Source organism: Perca flavescens, chromosome 2 (genome assembly GCF_004354835.1).
Source record: "Perca flavescens isolate YP-PL-M2 chromosome 2, PFLA_1.0, whole genome shotgun sequence".
NCBI classification, from domain to species: Eukaryota; Metazoa; Chordata; class Actinopteri; order Perciformes; family Percidae; genus Perca; species Perca flavescens.
Window position 1 is genome coordinate 15,124,986 of NC_041332.1, and position 20,866 is coordinate 15,145,851.

General features: G+C 40.5%; 1 protein-coding gene across 1 annotated transcript; it reads left to right on the forward strand.

Annotated features, from left to right (window-relative positions):
- The first annotated feature begins 1,606 nt into the window (after positions 1–1,606).
- On the forward strand, positions 1,607–20,866 carry LOC114562333 (somatostatin receptor type 5). Its single transcript, XM_028588680.1, has 7 exons — positions 1,607–2,188; positions 3,087–3,227; positions 3,377–3,649; positions 4,307–4,453; positions 6,070–6,210; positions 20,591–20,789; positions 20,844–20,866. The coding sequence occupies exons 1-7, from the start codon at positions 1,607–1,609 to the stop codon at positions 20,864–20,866; spliced, it is 1,506 nt and encodes a 501-aa protein (XP_028444481.1).

Below are 20,866 nucleotides of genomic sequence, written 5' to 3' on the forward strand. Positions count from 1 at the left end.
GTATGTTTTTGACAATACACTTGTGTCATTTAAAGTGTAGGAATTTTATGTAAAAAATGTGAATGAAGTTCTTTTGATGAAATAAAATTTACATGACAGGTAATTTTACTTTTTGTACTTTCTTTTTTGTATTTGTAGGTATTAAATTATTATATAATTGTTATTATACATTTATTATTATATGTTGGGTACTTTTACCATCAAGTGGCATCTCAACCATTTGGTAGAGGCCTATATTTAAAAAAACTGTGCGGTCTGTAAAACATTGTTTTTTTATTCTTGTTATTAGTGCCCCAATAACATAAAAATACAAAAAAAATAATGTTTACATTGTTTTTTTCTTGGAGTGAACATTAAGGGTTTCAAATCTAGTACAAGGAGGCTATCTATAGGTAGTACATTGGTTGTGTAAATGTTGCCTTGATTAGTTCTTATGTCATAATCAGACAGAAGAGCCCCATTCCACTGAAGCAGTATAATATTCTCTCTCTCTCTCTCTCTCTCTCTCTCTCTCTCTCTCTCTCTCTCTCTCTCTCTCTCTCTCTCTCTCTCTCTCTCTCTCTCTCTCTCTCTCTCTCTCTCTCTCTCTCTCTCTCTCTCTCAACACATCATATCAGAGAAGCAGCAGAGCTTTGTGGGCAGAAAGTTAAAGTGCGAAGGAGAAGCTGGGAGCTGCTGCTGACACATTCTGCTCAGCACCGCGGACAGCGCACGATTGGGAACTTGGACACAAGCTATCCATCGATATTGGAGATTTTTTTGATAATCAGAAGACTGAACTGACAATGAGGAGTTTGGTTTAGGGGATCTACTCCTTCTAATTTGATAACAGAAAGACTTGGACTTTCCCTGTTGATCGCCAAAGTAAGCATGTTCTCTTCTTGCTCTCTGAATAAATCAACACTGTAGTGTATATGTGATTTAAAAAGACGACTTTACATTGATAGTAGGCTACAACAAGTCATCAAGCAAAGAGTTGATATACAATCAGTGCAGACATAACATACATATACAGTATTGCCTGTATTCATAACGCAGGCATTATTAACAGCTTTTAGTCAAGTCGTGCGCAAAAGCCTTGGCACTGTTTCCAGCAATACTCCCTCTTGACACACAGCAGATGAATTATGTGTTTGCAGTGTCATGTAGGATGAGACTTTCTGGTGCGTAATTACGGATACGATTCCTTATCAAAAACTTGTTAGAATGTAGGATACATGGCAACACATCTTTATCTTTGGAGTTCCTCGTGACGCAAAAAGAAGACACATACAAGGTAGCCTATTTCCAATGAAAGAGTACCGGCTCTCAGCTGTGGTCAGAGGACACACTTACATGCTATGAGTCACCCTCTATTTCTTGGGCGCACAAACAACACACACTTCAATTTGATACACACTAGATTAGATATAGATCAGATAGGTCAAACCACTTTTTCTGTCTTTTCATCTGATATCTTGAAGTGTGGTGGCTGCTGATTCTCCTCCTGTTTCTGTTCCAAAGTAAGCATGGCAGAAGTAAAGGCTTTCTTCTAAATCAGTGAAAACTGGAGGAAGCAAATCTACAGCTGGACTCTGTGGCACCATCTTCTTATCTGAAAACCACAATGGAGCCCCTAGACCAGGCAAACTGGTTTCACCTTGCATCAGACTTCAACTCATCCTCTGCAGCCACTCCCTCACCCTTCCTCCATTCCTACCTCCGCCTCTTCAACATCTCCTCCAACCTGTCCACTCAAAGTGTCCCCTTTCAGGGCAGCAGCACTCTGATGACAGCAGTCATCTCCCTCACAGTCTTCATGGTGGGTCTGACTGGTAACACTCTGGCCATCTATGTGGTGCTGCGTTATGCCAAAATGAAGACAGTCACCAATATCTACATCCTGAACCTGGCTGTGGCTGATGAGCTCTACATCATCGGGCTCCCCTTCCTCACCACACAGAACGTGCTCTCTTATTGGCCGTTTGGTTCTTTCCTGTGCCGTGTGGTCATGACGGCAGACTCCATGAACCAGTTCACATCTATTTTCTGCCTGACGGTCATGTCCATCGATCGTTACCTGGCTGTAGTTCATCCAATCCGCAGCACCAAGTGGAGACACCCCCGCGTGGCCAAGGTGGTGAGCACAGCCGTGTGGGCCGTGTCCTTTGTGGTGGTCCTGCCTGTGGTCATTTTCTCTGATGTTCAGGTATAAACTGCAGTCCTGGTCGCCACCCTTTCTATTTAAGTGCAAATTGGATTTAATTAATAGTTGCCTCTGATAAAAAAAAATCATCTAAGTCATTTTCTACTCAGTCCAGTCAAAAACTCATATAGGATCACCAAACATATTTCCTTAACGAACTAACAACAATAATGATAACATGCAATACATGTCACAAGATCAGAATTAAAGGAATAGTTTGACATTTAGCAAAACACACTGAATTCACTTTCTTGCAGAGAATTAGATGAGAAGGTTGATACCGGTTAGCTTAGCTTAGCATAAAACTGGAAATGGTTCCGTTGATGTAATTACAGTAAATACTTTCAACTAAAGCTGACTTATACATTTGCTGGAGGTGATTCAAAACGTGTTTATATTTATTCGTGTTTTGTTGTTTTGTAGTTGTGTTTGTGGTTGTAATATCAAACAGTTTTCATTTTAGTACAGTCAAAGAAACTGATGTTTGTGATCTATAGAAACCTGCCAAACAGCAAACTAATGATGAAGGCATATCGTCAAAACATGTCAGAACAGTTTTTAGCAGTTTTAATTTTAATTAAAAACTGCTCTAAACAATCTTTAACATGTTATCACACACCTTTGTAGTTCTCCCCAGCTGTATGGATTGTTATAGCATCTTAAAGCTCATTGTTTTGTTTTATAGCTCAGAACAGTCTTCCACAATGCAAAATGTGCTTCTTTAAAGCCCATGAAAGCAGACAATATATTTTGCATTTCTCCAAACATCCCATTTCTGCATAGCTTTGTACTTATAAAACCAGTGGGCCTCAACGTCCAATGTTTACCTCCCCCCTTGTCTGAGCAGATATAATGGCTGAATTTTTAATTATTTTACTCAGGTGGTTTCACTTCCTTTTAGGACACATTTAACTCCTGCAACATGAACTGGCCAGAGCCAAAGAACGTGTGGTCAACAGCCTTCATTCTATACACTGCCACAGTGGGCTTCTTTGGACCGCTGCTCATCATTTGCCTCTGCTACCTACTTATCGTTATCAAGGTTGGTATATGTGTGGGCGTATAAATTCATACTGTAATCTGCACTGACATAATGATCATTTCTGTAATCCTCAACACCCTTCTCCCCCCTTCATTTTCATCATTATCACGCTCATATTTATCCTCTTTACCATCATCATAATGGTGCAGATTAAGTCATCAGGGGCGCGGGCGGGCTTCACCAAGCGTCGGCGTTCAGAGCGCAAGGTGACACGGATGGTGGTGGTGATCGTGGTGGTGTTTGTGCTCTGCTGGCTGCCGTTCTTCATCATCAACATTGTCAATCTGGTGGTCATTATACCAGAGTCCAGCGCCACTGCTGGCATCTACTTCTTTGCTGTCATTCTATCCTACGCCAACTCCTGTGCCAACCCGGTGCTGTACGGCTTCTTGTCGGACAACTTCAGACAGAGCTTTAGAAAAGTAGGTTGAATGTCCTCTGGGTATAAAAACTGTGTAAAGGTGAAGTTAGACGCAGTTCAACATTTGGGGAAATACACTTATTTGCTTTCTTGCCACGAGTTAGATTAAAAGTTTGTTACTACTGTCATGTCACTTCGTTCAACATAAAGCTACAGCCAGCAGTCATTTAGCTTAGCTTAGCATGGTTCCATCCAGAGGCAATAAAGTTCACCTTAGTTTTTCAGACAAATGGAACAACACTTATGATAGCGGCGGGGATTCCGCTGAGGGCCGAGGGGAAGTCAGCAAGGGAATGTCAAATTAAATTAAATGCAACAATAGACTGCATCAATATTTATTCCATTTTTTTTCTAAAAGACAAAACTTGTGTCATTAGAACAATATGAAAGATGCGAAAAGATCAGCAAATAGCAGCTTTACTGTAACTATCTTTGAATGAGACTACAACTTGTACATTGAGTATACAGGTATGTGTGACAGGGTGTCCAAAATGACTGTGTACATTCTGACCTGATCTGTTTCTAGCCTGGTTGTCAAATGCTGTCTCCTTATCTTATTACATACGTATGGTCAGCGGACCTTTAACACAATGACTGTTGTCTTTCCTGGAGATTTCAGATGTAGTCTCTACAGGTAATTGCTGTTGTGGCCCTGCAGGTGCTGTGTGTAAGGAGTGTGAGGTGCAAGGCCAATGGTGTGGATGATGGCGACCCCAGTGCTCCACGCACTGAGAAAACCACAGCGCACGACTGCATCCGTCTCTCCACTCGCAACCAGGCTTACCACGATCCCCAGAGCAGCCAGGTATTGTGTTTGTCTGTGTGTCTATATTAAAGCTACAGTGTGTAGTTTCTGCCACTGTTGTTGCATCCACATGACACAAGCCTTCCATGATCGTGCACGCGCCCCCACCCCTCCTCCACGCAGTTGCTAGTAGCCAAGGAGGACACGGAGGATTAAAAAACATGACGGACTCTTCAGAAGAGGTCATTACAGTATCTTCACTCGAGTTTGCGGACGACATAATCTTCTGAACATAGCCATACTGAGAAATACAGAGTGTTTTGTGAAGCTGAAAGTGTTAATTAGCTTTGTATCAACTCATTTGGCAACGGCTTGAATGTAACGGACATTCATTAATATAAAATAGTTCTCACTGAAGCTTTAATCAACAGGCAGGTTTGAGCAACTAATTAAGGATGGTAAATGAGCGCTGCTTTGGAGGAAAATTCTGAAGGTGGGAGTTTGTGTCAGAAAGAGGAGGGCGGTCTAGAAAAGACCAATTAGATGACTTGTACAGAAGCTGTGAGGTGCATTAGACTGTCAGAGTGGCCCTGATGAGACTCTCCCAAAGCTCTTTCAAGTGGTTTACGGTGATCAATACTACAACTTCCTCCAAAAGTCACAGAGTACATACAGAGTATATGTTAGTGAGTCCAAGTGCTCAATTATCGATGTATGGATCTCTGGTTATTCTCAAAGTCTTCATGGGACCAGAAATGCAATCAAAAACAAATTAATACTAACACATCCCCCCACACACACACACACACACACACAAACATACACACACCAACCCCGAAAGGGTTGCCTGGTTCATGTTCATGGTCACAAATAATGTGACAATAATAATGTTTTGTCTCAGCATATCTCTCTCTGTTTATCCTCTCAACCAACAAATATTTCTTGAAACAAGTTAGAAATGGGGAAGGATTCGAAGGAAAAACAGAAACCTAAAGTTAAAGTTGTAATCCAAAAGATTTTGGCCCTGATGGTTTGGTCAAACATGTGGTTACTGTGATTACAGCAAGTACAGTTTAAGGGATTACATGCTGTATCCTTTCCTGTGAAGCCCTCGTGTGTGAAGACAATTAAAAAAATCCAGCAGGGGAATGCTGGACTCCGCCACTAACAATGAACACTCATATATTTTTATCATTAATGGGGTTTTATTTCACGAAAATATTAAGGATTGTAACTTGACCTTTATTTTCCCTGTATGTCATTGTGCATTTTTTTTTATTACAGTAAGAAATACAGATAGACCTCTCAGCAGCACCTCACACACACATGATTTAAAATCAGTATATTTTTGCTGGGGGAATGACAGGAAGTAATGAGGAAAGATTCAGCGAAGGCTGCCTCGAAGTTTTAGGTAATTATTGCAAAAAATAACTTATAATAGGCTTGTTATTATTCACCTTTTTTGCAGAACCATATTGTTTCCTTTCTGGAGTTTGGGAACCTCTGCTTTAAACATAAAGTTACCCGGAGTAGAAATAACTTCTCTTTCTGTTTCCACCTTTCCCTCCTCTCACCTTCATTAACATGCCACCCCTCATTTGTTTTATTTTCCCACTGCTTTTTCTGCCTTCTTTCTTTATTCCATGACTCTCACCCTCTTCTTCCTCGCTCTGAAGATCTCTCCTCAGCCCCCAAGCTCGCCTATCTCTCACACAGCAGCAGACCTGCACCGCTCCACCCCTTCATGTCAACCTCCCCCCACTTGCCCAGGAATCGGACCCACCACTACCACGGTAACCTCCACAGCAGCCTCCACGGTAACCTGCATGGTAACCAGGGCTGAACTTCCCCCCGTCGGTGCCCTGACTACGCCCTGACTACGCCCTGACTACGCCCTGACTACGCCCTGACTACGCCCTGACTATGCCCTGACTACGCCCTCTTCTCCAGCATTCATAGCTCCGCAGGAATAATAGCCAACAAACGATGAACATCACTGTGTTTTAGGAAGTAAAAAGAGAAGCTGAGGAGGAAAAACATGATATGAGACTACAGAATTAGAAGCAGAGGGGTTCGATTAGCTGATCGAAATAGAGAAAACTGATGTTTTTCTGCAGTTACAATGTAAAACTCAGCTAGTTTCTGACACACACACACACACACACACACACACACACACACACACATGATAACTCATTTTATATGCATTCCAACATTTATGATCCATTTCAGTGGAACAACCTCACGAATATTTTTCATGTCTCGATGTGCATCCAAACATCTGACAAAAGTGCCTTTTCAGCTGCTCTCAGCAATTATGACGGCTCCTAAACAGACACAGGAACATTCAGGCCTTCCTTCTCTCACTCTCTATTAATCTGTTACACACCATGTTAGAATGTATTTTCTTACCAGAACCAAAAATGCCATTGACGACACAGTGGAGAAGATTCCCTGCAGGTATATCAAATTTATTTTGGTAAACCGGGCATTACAGGGTTCTCTTCTGCAACCACACGTTGTGTGAAAAAATGAAAGGTATTTTCAGATAAAAACCTTGCCTGCTACTGCTTTAATTACTGTAAACAGCTAAACAGTATAATGCACAAATGTAGGGCCAATGTATTATAGTAAAAAAGTGTTTAAAGCTCCCACTTACTTCTGTTGTCTTCACATAATTTAAATGGGTATATTGTGATGAATGAAGTTGACATTTGTACAGATTTGTGGGAAAAGTCTGCTGTAATAATATTTGTATACTGTTTTTATTTTTCAGAAAATGGCTTGTTTGTGGTTTATTGGCTTCTCAGTCACAGGAAATGTGAATATATCCCTGCTGAGTGTTTTTCTGTAAACATGTAGCCAGCATTGAACACAAAACCCTTAGCCCTCTTTGTATATATGCCTATTAATTTGTATTTTTTGAGTATTTGCGTGTCTTGTATGTGTGTGCATTTGTGGCTGTTTTGCACATGTATATGTATTCATGTTTTCTCTCTGCAGAATATGTGGTGCTGGTAAATCCAGGGTTAATAGTAGCATATATTGTTGCTTCTGTAAATGTGTGACTATGCTTTGCTCAGCGCCTTGTTTACTGTTTAATAGAAAACATATGCAGTGACTATTTCGGATCAGACTGGCAGCACAGTACCTCTGCTGCCACACCCTCCATTAGCCTTTGAAATGCTTATATTGCAAACGTGTCGGCCTGCAAGCTTTTATTAAAAAATGGGTGACAATTTGAACGCAGCTTCTCTTTTTGGCCACTTAGGACACCTAAAGTATTGCTTTATTATCGCTTATGTGAACCGTTTCTGGTATTTGTATTATATCACCACACAACCAATCCCTTTATAAAAGCAGTAATTGTGTTATTCAATAAAAGCTGATAAGAACTAAATAATGTTCACATCAGTGGAAGGAGTTTATGGGACATGTAGTTGTGGGAATGAGTTTAGCTTTGAGAAAATCTCAAAAGAAAATTAATCTGTGGCACGCAGTGAAAAGAGGCTCATCAGGTCCCACCAGGGAGGCGCTCAGAGAGAAATTTATGGATGCTGTATTGTATAATATTAGCAAAGCTGTTAAAACTGAAGGCTTTCAAATGCAATTACAGATAACATATTGTATATTTTACCAAATTATATACAGTTGTTTAGATGCTTCAGTACTATATGTTTGTTGGGTATTTTGGAATAAAATGGTGTTATAAAAACCACACATTTCTGAACTTCTAAACTTAGTATGTCTGTACATTCCCATCCATCCATCCATCCATCTTCGTCCGCTTTATCCGTGTCGGGTCGCGGGGGAGCAGCTCCAGCAGGGGACCCCAAACTTCCCTTTCCCGAGCAACATTAACCAGCTCCGACTGGGGATCCTGAGATATTCCCAAGATATAATCCCTCCACCTAGTCCTGGGTCTTCCCGAGGCCTCCTCCCAGCTGGACGTGCCTGAACACCTCCCTGGGAGGCGCCCAGGGGCATCCTTACCAGATGCCCGAACCACCTCAACTGGCTCCTTTCGAAACTTAGCTCCTCACGGATGACTGAGCTTCTCACCCTATCTCTAAGGGAGACGCCAGCCACCCTCCTGAGGAAACCCATTTCGGCCGCTTGTACCCTGGATCTCGTTCTTTCGGTCATGTACATTCCCGCATATATTTATATATTCCCATATATATAAGACTATCTATGGTCAGAAGCTTCTGGATAAATTCATAGGTGAAACTTGGGGTTAAGAATAGTTTATCACATTTCTATATTCTCAAGGTAAAGAGTGAATCTCCATCCTCAAGCTTTAGTGCTATGTCCATTAGTTTTTGTTATACCATTATCCTAACTTTATGAACTAATAATCTACTTTAGAGGAGAGAAATAGCAGAAATCATATCCTTGCATCATTGTGTTGTTAAAATTAATCATTGCATTGATGCATCGCAATGTGAACCTAGACGATTCTGCATCGATGCAGTGACAGGCCATGATCGATTATTGCCTGAAGATGTTACTTGTTGATTTTCCAGTCACTGCTTTTTTTGTTTTTGCCTTTTGTCTGTTGTCTGCTGTGTACAGACTCCGCTACATTCAGGAAGTGTCTTTTTTAAGAGCAGATACAATAAAAAGTGGAGTTCATATATTTCTGATTGGTTGATGAAAACCATGTGTGGCAATATATAATAATATTGAGGAGGTGACGCATCGAGAAGCATTGGGATGCATTGTGATGCATCGTGATATTGAATTGATTCGAAGCGTTGATGGGATAATCATAATCAAATCGAATCGTGAGACCAGTGAAGATTCACACCTCTAGTCATTATCCGATGGTGAGTTTCTTCTTTCACAGAAAGGTCTTTGGAGACGGACAATCTTTGTAATGACCACAGACTTGCATGTCAGGTTGACTCTCCTTTATTACTTATGTAGCCTCGACACACAGAAACACAGGCACATGTGCACAGTCTTAATGGCATTATGTAGTAAAATTAAACATTATTGCATGAAATGATTTATGTTATTCAGTCCTCTGAGGCTGACATCACACACATTCATACACACTTTCAGAGCAGAACATTGCCATTGCTAAACACTTGGAAAGACTCTATGGTCCATCTTTAGGTGTCTCAGTGCTTTTCCAGGCAGCTGCAATACAGTGTTTCTTTTTATTTGCATAGTCCAAGGATAAATGCCCATGGGCAGACAGGCAACCCAATAGAGGTAATATCACATATAGTTTGTGTGACCTTTTCCCAGACATTTTTAATTAATAATGTGCCTTCCTCTAGGCCACTTTCTTTTTTTCTTTTCTTTTTTTTTTACATTTCATTTACAATAAATTGTATCAGTTTAAATCTGACGTTGATAGTCTGGCTTTGTGCGTCTTGGAAAACTTTCCTCCAGTCATCTTCAGAGTTTGTTTTTTTACATGTAAGTGGCTAGACCAAGCCAATCTATTGTTGATTGAGGATTCTTTAGATTTATCTACATCATTTTATACAAAAGGGGAACCTGGCCACGACCTGGAAGATAATAACCTAGTATTCTAACTCTAGTATGGCCTTTTCAAGGCTAGACAGTGGAGGTCTACGTGGGGACTGTTCAAGTGCTGTTAAAATGTAACTCCTAATTTGTAGGTACAGTATTTGAAGAAGTGTTTTTAAGGGTAAAGTTTTTGCTAATTTGTCATAATACTTATCCATAACTTTGCTGATCACTCTCTCTGCACCGAATCTAAAGCCAGGCTCACCTCTGCATGGAGAAAATCAAAGGTTTCCCCATATTGGTGTAAAGCCTGATATGTCTGACCAGCTCAAGCTGTCTCTTAAAAATTTTCAATTACGTTTCGAGGGATATTTTGTCCTACATTACATGTGTTTTTGATGTACAAATACATTTCTAATCAAAGTCCACAGGACTTTCAGGAGTAACCTACTTGATTTACACCACGTTGCCTACGTAACATACTTAAGTTATGTCACTTTTTAGGAAACAGGGTTGATCTGATGCTGTGTTTAAGTGTGCGTGTATTTTGTACCAGACTCAGTATTCCTGAAAAATGGGTTACAGTTATCTTTTAGTGGTTTTACTATGTATCAGTATACAAAATACAGAGCTTTATGGGTAATGGAGATGTGGGTCAGAATTGTTTAAGAACCAATGAATGGCTGCTCTAATCTGGGCTGCCAAATAATACCAGAACAAGTTTGGAACTTGGCATCTTGGTTATTAGTCTGTTAACAGAATATCTCACAAATATAGCATCAATTAACATGGAATTTGGTGGACAGATCTGGCCCCAATAATCAATCAGATGTTGATGGTGGAGCTGGGAGAGAGGGAGAATGTAAGAGATGCAAGTAATTCAACTTGTACTCTTGTGTATTACCATAATCACATGGTTCATTATAAAATTATATGTATTGGCTCCAAACATTTCTATTTAAGAAAAAAAAATGTCAATCTGACTTGTGAATCATCAAATTACCTGTGGTCTGAACAAAATCATCAGGTAGCCTGTGGACCAGTTTAAGTTTTGTTTTCTTAGTCCGAAACCTGATTGCTCAAATTTGTAAAAACAACAACAACAAAAAAATAAAGAGAAATAAATTATGTCTTTAAGAGTGACAGTAAGCATTGATCCATATTGGCGGATGTCTTTTATGTTCCTTCCAGGCTGCAATACAGTGGAAAACGTGTCCAATTATAACCTCCAGCTGCCAATTACACATCAGCTAACTAACACATCAGGTAGATGCTAAATCCCAGAGCAAACCCAGAGAAAATCAATTTTAATTACATTTTCACACATTTACATCCTATTTAGTGAAGTACTGGCTGATGAATTATACTCATAAGTATTAAACTTTCTGCTCAAATAAATCATGATGTGTTAACTGCTGTTACTCACACTCGATTTTTGCATGACCTTCCATTCAATGCTCTCATTTCTTTGCTGTAGATTATATATTGACATATATATAGACACAGGAATCGATATTTTACTTTAAAACCACTTTTCTTAGAAAAGTGGACCTTCAAAATACTTTCCCATTTTCACACAATTTAAGTCACAATATGAGGGAAGTAACAGTAGTATCAATTTACATTTGATATACAATAGGTGAGTTTATTGTGACGAATCATAAAACGTTTCCCATAAATGTTGAGATTGAAGTTCAAGATTGGATACAACAACAAACAAGCTCACTAGAGGGTCCATTTAGTGGCTAATCCAGAGATTTTGGCTCATATAACACAAGCTTCATCTAGAGATGGAGTTGCCCTTTTGTCATCGAGCCATGTTCAAATATCTGAGCACTTTAAGGACTTCTTATCCAACAAGTAATTGGAAAAATTTCCTTCAAAGGGCTTAAGAAAATAACAACAACAACAACATCAACTCAATACCATATTTAATGGACCTTACAGTGATTGTGTTTGCTATTGTTCCCAAGGTCAAGAATAAACTTACAATCTCTAAACTTTAATAACATGGACTAAATGTCCTTAAAGTGCTCAGAAAAATGGGAATTTGAACATTATATTTCTTGGCTAACTCCATCTGAGGATTGTGTGATATGAAAATAGTCCTACAACAGCTACTCAATGGACCTCCTGGTGACATAATGTTTGCCAATTGCCCATAAACGATATTTCAAAATGCAGAAATCTTGAACAATATGAAGTTATTACAAAATCAAGAACTTTCAGTTTTGCAGTATTTAAAAAGCAACTGAGTAAAAACCATGAAAAACGATGAAGTCCACAGTGAATTTTTAACACACCGCGTTGTGTGCACATATGGCATCACACAAAGAACAATATTCATGTAGGGGAAGAGGATCCACCTGGTCCTCTCTATGTAGGTGCCAGTGTAATAATAACTTGGCAAGAACAAATATTACAATGTATTCCCATAATAATACACCCCCACCATCCACCACTGCACAAACCTTGAATCACCAAAGTCAGTTCTGTTTCTTTCTCGCATCTCTTTAATATTGTGTGTTAGGCAGCACCTTAACAATTTGTAAAGCTGCAGATTGCATGTTCACACACACCACTGTGTAACAATACATTCAGGAAGTTGCACACTATAACTGATGAAGACAACACAATACAAAGCATGTGTGTGTTTTTTCAGTTCCTGACAAGCAAGCTCAGAACGAAAGGTTCTGTCTGATGAGTTGTTTTGCAGGCTCAGTTGGCTTGACCTTTAGCTGTTCTCCTAACAAACACGCTTGAACACCAATGTGAGTGGGCATGCACACAAAGCAGGAAAGGCATAGCAACACACTGAATAGGCCCTCCACACTGATACCTTTACAGTGCTTTTGTGCTCTATGAGGCAGCGTGATGACGTGCGGTGCCAGAGAGAAGTGAAAGAAAAATGCGTGAGAGAGGCAGAGAAATGTAAAATATAAGGAGGCAGAGTATATGATTTTCAACATCAAAAGGGGTGAGACTTATCTGAGACCTTTTAGATCTGAAGGAGAAATTGACCATTTGGTCCTCGGCTCATCGATGGCTAATAAGACACACACACACACACACACACACACACACACACACACACACACACACACACACACACACACACACACACACACACACACACACACAGGACAAGGACAGGGACAGAGAAAGAAATTAATGTAATGTAATGTTGAAGGCAGAGAGACAGAAAGGTATGAGAGAGAGAGAGGTTATGGAACATTCATATTCAGATTTATTACATTCATTTTCAGATGTTTTGGCCATTTCATTTCAGCCTCTTCTGTATTTCCAGATTGTACTGTGGATCATTCAGTACAACATTTAACCTGATTCTCATATTACTATATTACGAAATACTGCTTGGTAGATTCATTTATTCATTTTCACATGGTTTTAAGCTACATTTTTGCTCTCCAAATGGCTTAAAATGCACACGTTTAGATGGGGACATGGGAAATACAGGGATGCATTTTATTTTCTATTTACAGTAAACTCTCAATTTACTAATCCTTTAGTGTTTTCAGTTGCAGTCTGGGAGGCTTTGCTCTGTCATCGCTTCCTATTGAATCTGTTTCCATCACTTCCTTTCTTCAGGTCAATGCTCAATTTTCCACATTGATCAGCTTCTTGTACGCCATTTGCCTTTTCTTTCTCCATTTCTTGTACTATCCACGTCTTCAGTCGGCCGTCTAATTCATGCAGGGCAGTTCTCCTGCCACTGAAAGAATAATCGTGAAAAAGTGAGGAGATACTGTGTAGAGAGGGGCACAAGGGAGCTAAGAGAGTGAGCAGTTGTCAAAGAGGAGACAGAAGTTGAAAATATGTTTCAGTCATCTCCTGTGGCCTCATTTCCCTTTGGTTCATGACAGTAAACATCCTCCACAGTCATCCTTGAGTCAATCAATAACAGCTCAATAACTTTCTCTTTCACCTGGAATGGTAGAGCCCCTGTTCAGCCAATCAGTGGGATTTTGAAACTGCTCGGATGCACTGATGATTTGTAGGCCAGCTTCTCCCGTGTGCAGCTCGAAATCAGAGCCAGAAGAGAGTGGGATCCGCAAAGAAGTAGGTGAAAAGAGGAGTGTGACAGTGAAACCCAATTACACTGTGATTTCTGGTCTGCTCTAATCACACACATACAGTGGGGGAAATAAGTATTTGACCCCTTGCTGATTTTGCAGGTTTGCCCACTTACAAAGAATGCAAAAATCTACAATTTTAATCATATGTACATTCTAACAGTGAAAGACAGAATCCCAAAGAAAATTCCAGAAAATCACATCATATGAATTTATTAAAATTGATAACCATCTGATGAGGAAAAACAAGTATTTGACCCCCTTATTCTGGCTCCTACAAGCCAGTTAGTCTTTCTTTAAGACACAGCCCCAATCCGAACCAATTATCTACATCAAATACACCTGCCTCACCTCGTTACCTGTATAAAAGACACCTGTCAACACCCAAACAACCAGCATCCAACATCACCACCATGGGCAAGACCAAAGAGCTTTCTACGGACATCAGGGACAAGATTGTTGATCTGCACAAGGCTGGGATGGGCTACAAGAGAATCGGAAAGCAACTTGAGAGAAAAGATCAACTGTCGGTGCAGTTATCAGGAAATGGAAGAAGCACCACACCACCGTGATCTGGGCCTCCACACAAGATCTTGCCTGTGGGGTGTCCCTGATCATGCGAACGGTGAGGAATCATCCCAAAACCACAAGGGGGAACTGATGAATCAACTGAAGGCAGCTGGGACCACAGTTACAAAAGTTGGTAACACACTCGCCGTCATGGATTGAAATCCTGTCCCCCTGCTTTGTACAGGCGCATGAAGTTATTTTCACCACCTGGACGACTCAGAAGAGGCCTGGAAGAAGGTGATGTGGTCAGATGAGACCAAAATAGAACTTTTTGGCCTCAACTCAACTTGTCGTGTTTGGAGGGCAAAGAACACAGAGTACAACCCAAAGAACACCATCCCCACCGTCAAGCATGGTGGTGGCAACATCATGCTTTGGGGTGCTTTTCAAAGGGGACGGGACAACTCCATCGTATTGAGGGGAGGATGGACGGGGCCATGTATCGTGGAATTCTGGACCGACATCTCCTTCCCTCAGTGAGAGAGCTGAAGATCGGTCGAGGATGGGTGTTTCAGCACGACAACGACCCTAAGCACACCGCCAAAGCAACAAAAGATTGGCTGAAGAAGAAGCACATCAAGGTTCTGGAGTGGCCTAGCCAGTCTCCAGACCTGAATCCGATTGAAAATCTTTGGAGGGAGCTTAAAATTCGAGTTGCCAGGCGACAACCTCGGAACCTGAATGATTTGGAGGCTGTCTGCAGGGAGGAGTGGGCCAACATCCCTGCCGAAATGTGCACAAACCTTGTCACCAACTATAAAAACCGTTTGACATCTGTGCTGGCCAATAATGGCTTTTCTACAAAATATTAACATGCTGTTTGTCCAGGGGGTCAAATACTTGTTTTTCCTCATCAGATGGTTATCAATTTTAATAAATTCATATGATGTGATTTTCTGGAATTTTCTTTGGGATTCTGTCTTTCACTGTTAGAATGTACATATGATTACAATTGTAGATTTTTGCATTCTTTGTAAGTGGTCAAACCTGCAAAATCAGCAAGGGGTCAAATACTTATTTCCCCCACTGTATGTAACATAGCCATTATCATATTTGCACTTATATAATTAGAGCAGTCTTTGTTTTCCAGAGGAGCAAGAGAGTCAAACTGAAGCCTCGGCAGAAATCCTGTGTGTGTGTTTGTGTGTGTGTGTGTGTGTGTGTGTGTGTGTGTGTTCAAGAAAAATCCTGTCTTTGTTTATTTAAAAGGCTGAAGACCCCCAGTCGAGATTATGAGACTTTTGGGTTGGACAGCGAGGTCCGCCACTGCATTTATCGCAGCTCCACAGCACCAGCTTCTCACTCTCTGCTGGTCCTCTCTCATCTCTTCACCGCTCTTCTCACCCCTCTCCGCTGCACTCAGCATCAAGCTGTTGCTCCTTTCCTCCACTTTCCATTTCTGCAAAACCAGGGTGTAATGTGTCCTGTCCTCAATTTAACCATGTAAAATTATGTAAATGTAAATATTACATATGGAATTGTATCTGAAAGAGAGCACAAAAGACATCTAATAAAAAATTATATTTATAAGAGTACAGAGGACGTGCATTTTTTACACTTTTGTCCCTCTCTTTTCCCCACAGTGACACATATTTACACACCTGCAGCAGGGACTTCCGTCATCCGTCACTACGTTTCACACCCTTTTCACATAACAAGCTTTTTAATGAACACTGCCTCTATGTTTCTCCTGACCTAAAGGGCTGCAAGGTTTTCTCTGCCTGGTATATAATTGCGTTTACTTGCTTGCAGCTGTAATCAAACCCTGAGATATTACATTAATATGTAATAGAAAGACTGGACTCGGCCTGTTGGACTGTAAAGCACTGCCTCAAGGAGTACTGTCTCAGGATCAGTTAGCTTATTTTAGCTCCCATCTTTCTTAAGCACATTCAAAGGATACAATGCATGTTATTAGGCTGAATACTTGGTAGCCCATTGCTCTAAGGTTCTAATTGCCTCTCTGAGCGTGTCTTTCTCCCTGTAAATCCAGGGTTTCCTTGTTTTGTTGAAACATAATCTCTGTGTCCTCTCGTCCACACATAGCATAATCTAACCTATCAACAAATTATCAAGAAATGACTGACAGGTGCTGATTTTGAGGACACACAGGGCACATCATTATAATATATAATATGTCAAATTAAACACCCAAGTGGTAATCAGCCTATACATGTTAAGCCTGTACGTTTAAGATTTTGTTTTGGTCAAGTCAGCAGCTGCTGTTATTATATTGATCGTGTTTGTTTGCCCTGCTGTTTCAACTCAACTTTCTGTTTTGAGCAAAAAAGCTGTATAATTCCACTGTACACTACCTGCTCAGCACAAAACGACAGAAAGACACAGTTCTAGTGCGTGAACATAGTGGAGCATTTAGCAGCTAAAGGGCCAAATACACAAAGGCAAGAAACAAGGCAAAGAAATGCTAATGTCACAATGTAACTGCTGGATGTGTTAATTAGCAACTGTTTGCTAACAATTTCATCATATCAACTTAAAAAGTCTTCACAACTTATTTCCGCTGCCCCCAAGAGGCCAAAAACATCTGCTATTGCAGGTTTAACTATTTTATAATAAAGAGATAAAAAAAGAAGAGTTAAGATACTTAAGATGACTTACCAGAACCTTTCTTTCTTGTCTGCCAAGGGACTGCAGATGTGAAATAGTACAAAGCTATAATCTGCTATATTGTATCAAATGGTGACATTTATGTTTAAACTGCACATGGCACCTAAGTAAATACATAAATTAAAAACAAAAAAGCTGTTGCTTCTGTCCACCTATGTCCAAAGGTACTTAATAAACTCTAGTCTAAAAGAGTCTTACATGATTATTTAAATGAAAACATTGACTTTGAAGTTAAAACACAGACAGTAATTTGATTTTCCCATATTAGTGGAACTGTAAAGGAACTACTTTTATACATAACCCTCCAAGTTTAGTACAATGGAACAGGCCTTTTTATCTGAAACAAACAGACAAGGCCACCGAACACACAAGATGTACAGTTTTGGCTGCAGTGCAAACAGCAATTGTTGTCTAAATGAGGGTTTTTGTATCAAAAGAGCAGCAAACACTGTTCATCTTACGTAAATTACCTTGAATATAAACTGAGAATTATAGTCAATTCTTTAGTTTGCATGTCTTTTGTACACAAGTATTGTGTGGCCTTAATAATGTTTTGTATTCATTGTTTTGCATAGAATCCTTCTCTTGTATATTTCCTAGAACAGCTTTTTGTTCTTCGTACCCAGAAAACATTGTGATGTTGAAAAGCTGACTAAAAGCCAGAAGGTTTCTGAGTCCTGAGGACTGGTGGTGCATTCATCTCAACTCCGATGTTGTCTTCACTTGCTGTCACATTTTCCTTTGACGCAATCTACATATGAGATGTGAGTCCTTCATGTCCACAGCAGGGATCAAGCAGAGTTTGGATTCAAATGTCACAGCCAATATAACAAAGTGTTTCCATTACAATTTTCCATCAGCTTAAGTGGATGAAAGCATGGACCTTGAGAAAGTGCCAGCACGGAACAACCATTAAACTGAAGAAAATTGAGAAAAACATTATTTTAATTAGTTTTAATTATCCAGAGTAGCACTCCTCTTTGATGATAATGCATTAGTGCTGATGTTCCTTCACCTGTCCCTAATTAAGACAAATAAAGCCTTTTGACTGTCTACTTAAAAACTAATTCCAAGTGCTGCAAAACAATGTTATTCGGTACCTATTGAAAGCACCCCCCATACTCATATAGGTAGGGAGGAGTTTACAAGAGCTGGTCTACTACCTGTACATCTAAGAGTAGAACAACTTAAGCTGAACCATATGTTTAACATTGTTAATGGTCATGCCCCCAAATATTTATGCCCTAATGTAACCATCGTCCACACGCAGCAATACTAGGGTCAGCATCTGATCTTGCATAGTTCTTAGAGCTACTAATGCAACTAAAAATTCTTTCTTTTACACTGGTATCATGGCATGGAATAGTTTGCCTAATGCTACAAAACTCCTATCATCACGAGGGATTTTTAAAACACAGGTCAAGCAACTTTTATGGAACAAGGTGAATATTTATTGATAAATTGGAGAGTTTTTACAGCATTTTTGTTTTTTATTTAGTATGTTTTTACGTGATGTTTTTTTTTATTTTAGCCCCCTCCTCATATTGTATGTCTTTTTAGTCTGGTTTGTTTGCTTCTTGTATATTGTTTCATGTGTGTAAAACCAAGGACCGTGCTGGAAATAAGTATTTTCCTTTAGCATGTTATATCAATCAGAAATCAATCAATCAATCACTCTACAGTGCAGAAATGAAAGCAGAAGGTTAAGGTCAGCATTTCATTATTTCCCCTCACTTTAACTTGTTGAAAATTTTCCTCTCACTATCCAGCCACTATAGTCATGATAAGGGAAGAGAAGAGTTGACCAAAAGTGTTGAGTCTTATTACCGCGCCCTCAAAGCGATGAGCTGAAGAGCAGTGTCTACGTGGTTCGCCTCTCCGGCTACATACAGACTAACCTACGTTATTGGTGAAGGCTGTGGGAAATGTAAGCATCCTGAAAGGAAATAAACATATTTTTCCTATCCAGTCTTTGTGTGGGTACAAAGAAAGATCCGCTCCATGGCTCAACGCTAACTTTTTAAAGTGGTTGCCAGGCTTGGCAACCAGGCATCAGCTTTTGGTTGCTGACATTAATAATACGGTTGCCATGTTTTAAACTGCCAATATTCGGAGCAATACATTTCATATGTAATAACTATAACACACATTTTAATAAGAAAACAATGAGGGAATGGCTTGCAATATAACTTCCCATCTGTCTCAAATAGGGGTGCAACCCATCACAAAACTCACGGTTCGGATCACGGTTTTGAGTCACGGATTGGATAAATTTTCAGATCACCACAAAAAATGTAATTAAAAATTAAAATGATTATTAAAAATGTAATAACAATAACTTTTAACAATAATTACTTATTTTACCAGTAAGATGCTGTTAAACGACAAAAGCAGATGAGAAGAGGTTATTTTACAATAACAAGTCTAGACAATAAGTCTGGCAAGGTTCATTCGCAGCTCATTTCCAAAGGGGCGTCACCAATGGACGCCGCTCAAATGCCTCTGAGCGCAATTGGATAGTCCTTCAACCAATCACACCAACGATCCAGGTGACGTAGCAGTGACAGCGGCATCAATGGGTTGCTGCACTTCAGGTGGCCGTCATGTTGAATATAAACAAGAAGCTGCTTGCTGTCGCTGCACTATCGTGTAATAGCCGAGACACACCAAACCAGACGGCCGACCGTCAACAGAAAAGCCAGTCGGAACGATCAGTCGGGTCCCAAAGGTCCAAAAAACTGCCTCGGAACACACTGTGGCGACACCGACTTGAGAAACGTAATACGTCTCCATAACAGCAGGCGGCGCTAATCTGTATTGTTGCCCAAGAAATGAAAACCGGCAGCTGATTGGACGAACGCGTCACATGGGTTTGTTTTCTCCGGAAATTCAAAGCCAGCCAAAATAAACGCCGACAGCCCCTCAGACTGACGACGGACTGTCCAACGGCCGATAATCGGCTTGGTGTGTCTCGGGCTTAAAGCCCGCCTCAGCAGTTGTGATTGGTGCCAATAGAGCTCAACAGTCCCGCCCCTCCTCCGAGAGACCTTGGGTTCCGGAAGTAAATTTCCCATTCATTTCTCCTATTGATGTTTGGAAAATCCGTATATAAAGAGCTCTAGACCATGTCTTAGGCTAACCAGCTATGAAGTGACTCATAAGCATACAGCATATCATTTTGAATGAAACAATTAACACAAAATCCCCAAAAAAGTCAAAGGTACAAGACTGTGCACATATTTTCATTATTGAGCAACCAACAGTTATCAACTGTTCAGCTCTTCAGCGCCAGTTCGTTGCAACCATTCTCGTGGTAACGTGGCTCTACTCTGTGCTCGAGAGAATTATCCCTGTTTTCTCTGTTTCCAGTTTGGTTGTTGCCTCATTTGTGCTCTGGCTCACGCATTCCTTCTCTGCTCAGATTCTGCCTCTGGACCCGCTGCTCACCAGCTTTCATCTGCCTCCTCGCTGCCTACTCACCTCGCCGCTCCGCTCTCAACCAGCCATTCCACCCAGTCGTCATCTTCGCTGCCTGGCCACACACCCGCCTTCTGATCTCCGGCTTCGACCCTACCTGGAGCAGCTATCCTGGCCACCTCCCTCCTCCGCTATCAAACATTGTTTCTAATAAACACTGTAAACTGCTCATCTGTGTTCGTGTGCCTGTTTCTCAGTTCTGGGTCTGACTGGAGCCTAA

Excerpts from the sequence above, each read along its gene's own strand:
- LOC114562333 (XM_028588680.1), top strand. The coding sequence starts at position 1,607 with ATGGAGCCCCTAGACCAGGCAAACTGGTTTCACCTTGCATCAGACTTC. Across the intron at positions 2,189-3,086 it reads TCATTTTCTCTGATGTTCAG|GACACATTTAACTCCTGCAA; the intron begins GTATAAACTGCA and ends ACTTCCTTTTAG. Across the intron at positions 3,650-4,306 it reads TCAGACAGAGCTTTAGAAAA|GTGCTGTGTGTAAGGAGTGT; the intron begins GTAGGTTGAATG and ends GTGGCCCTGCAG.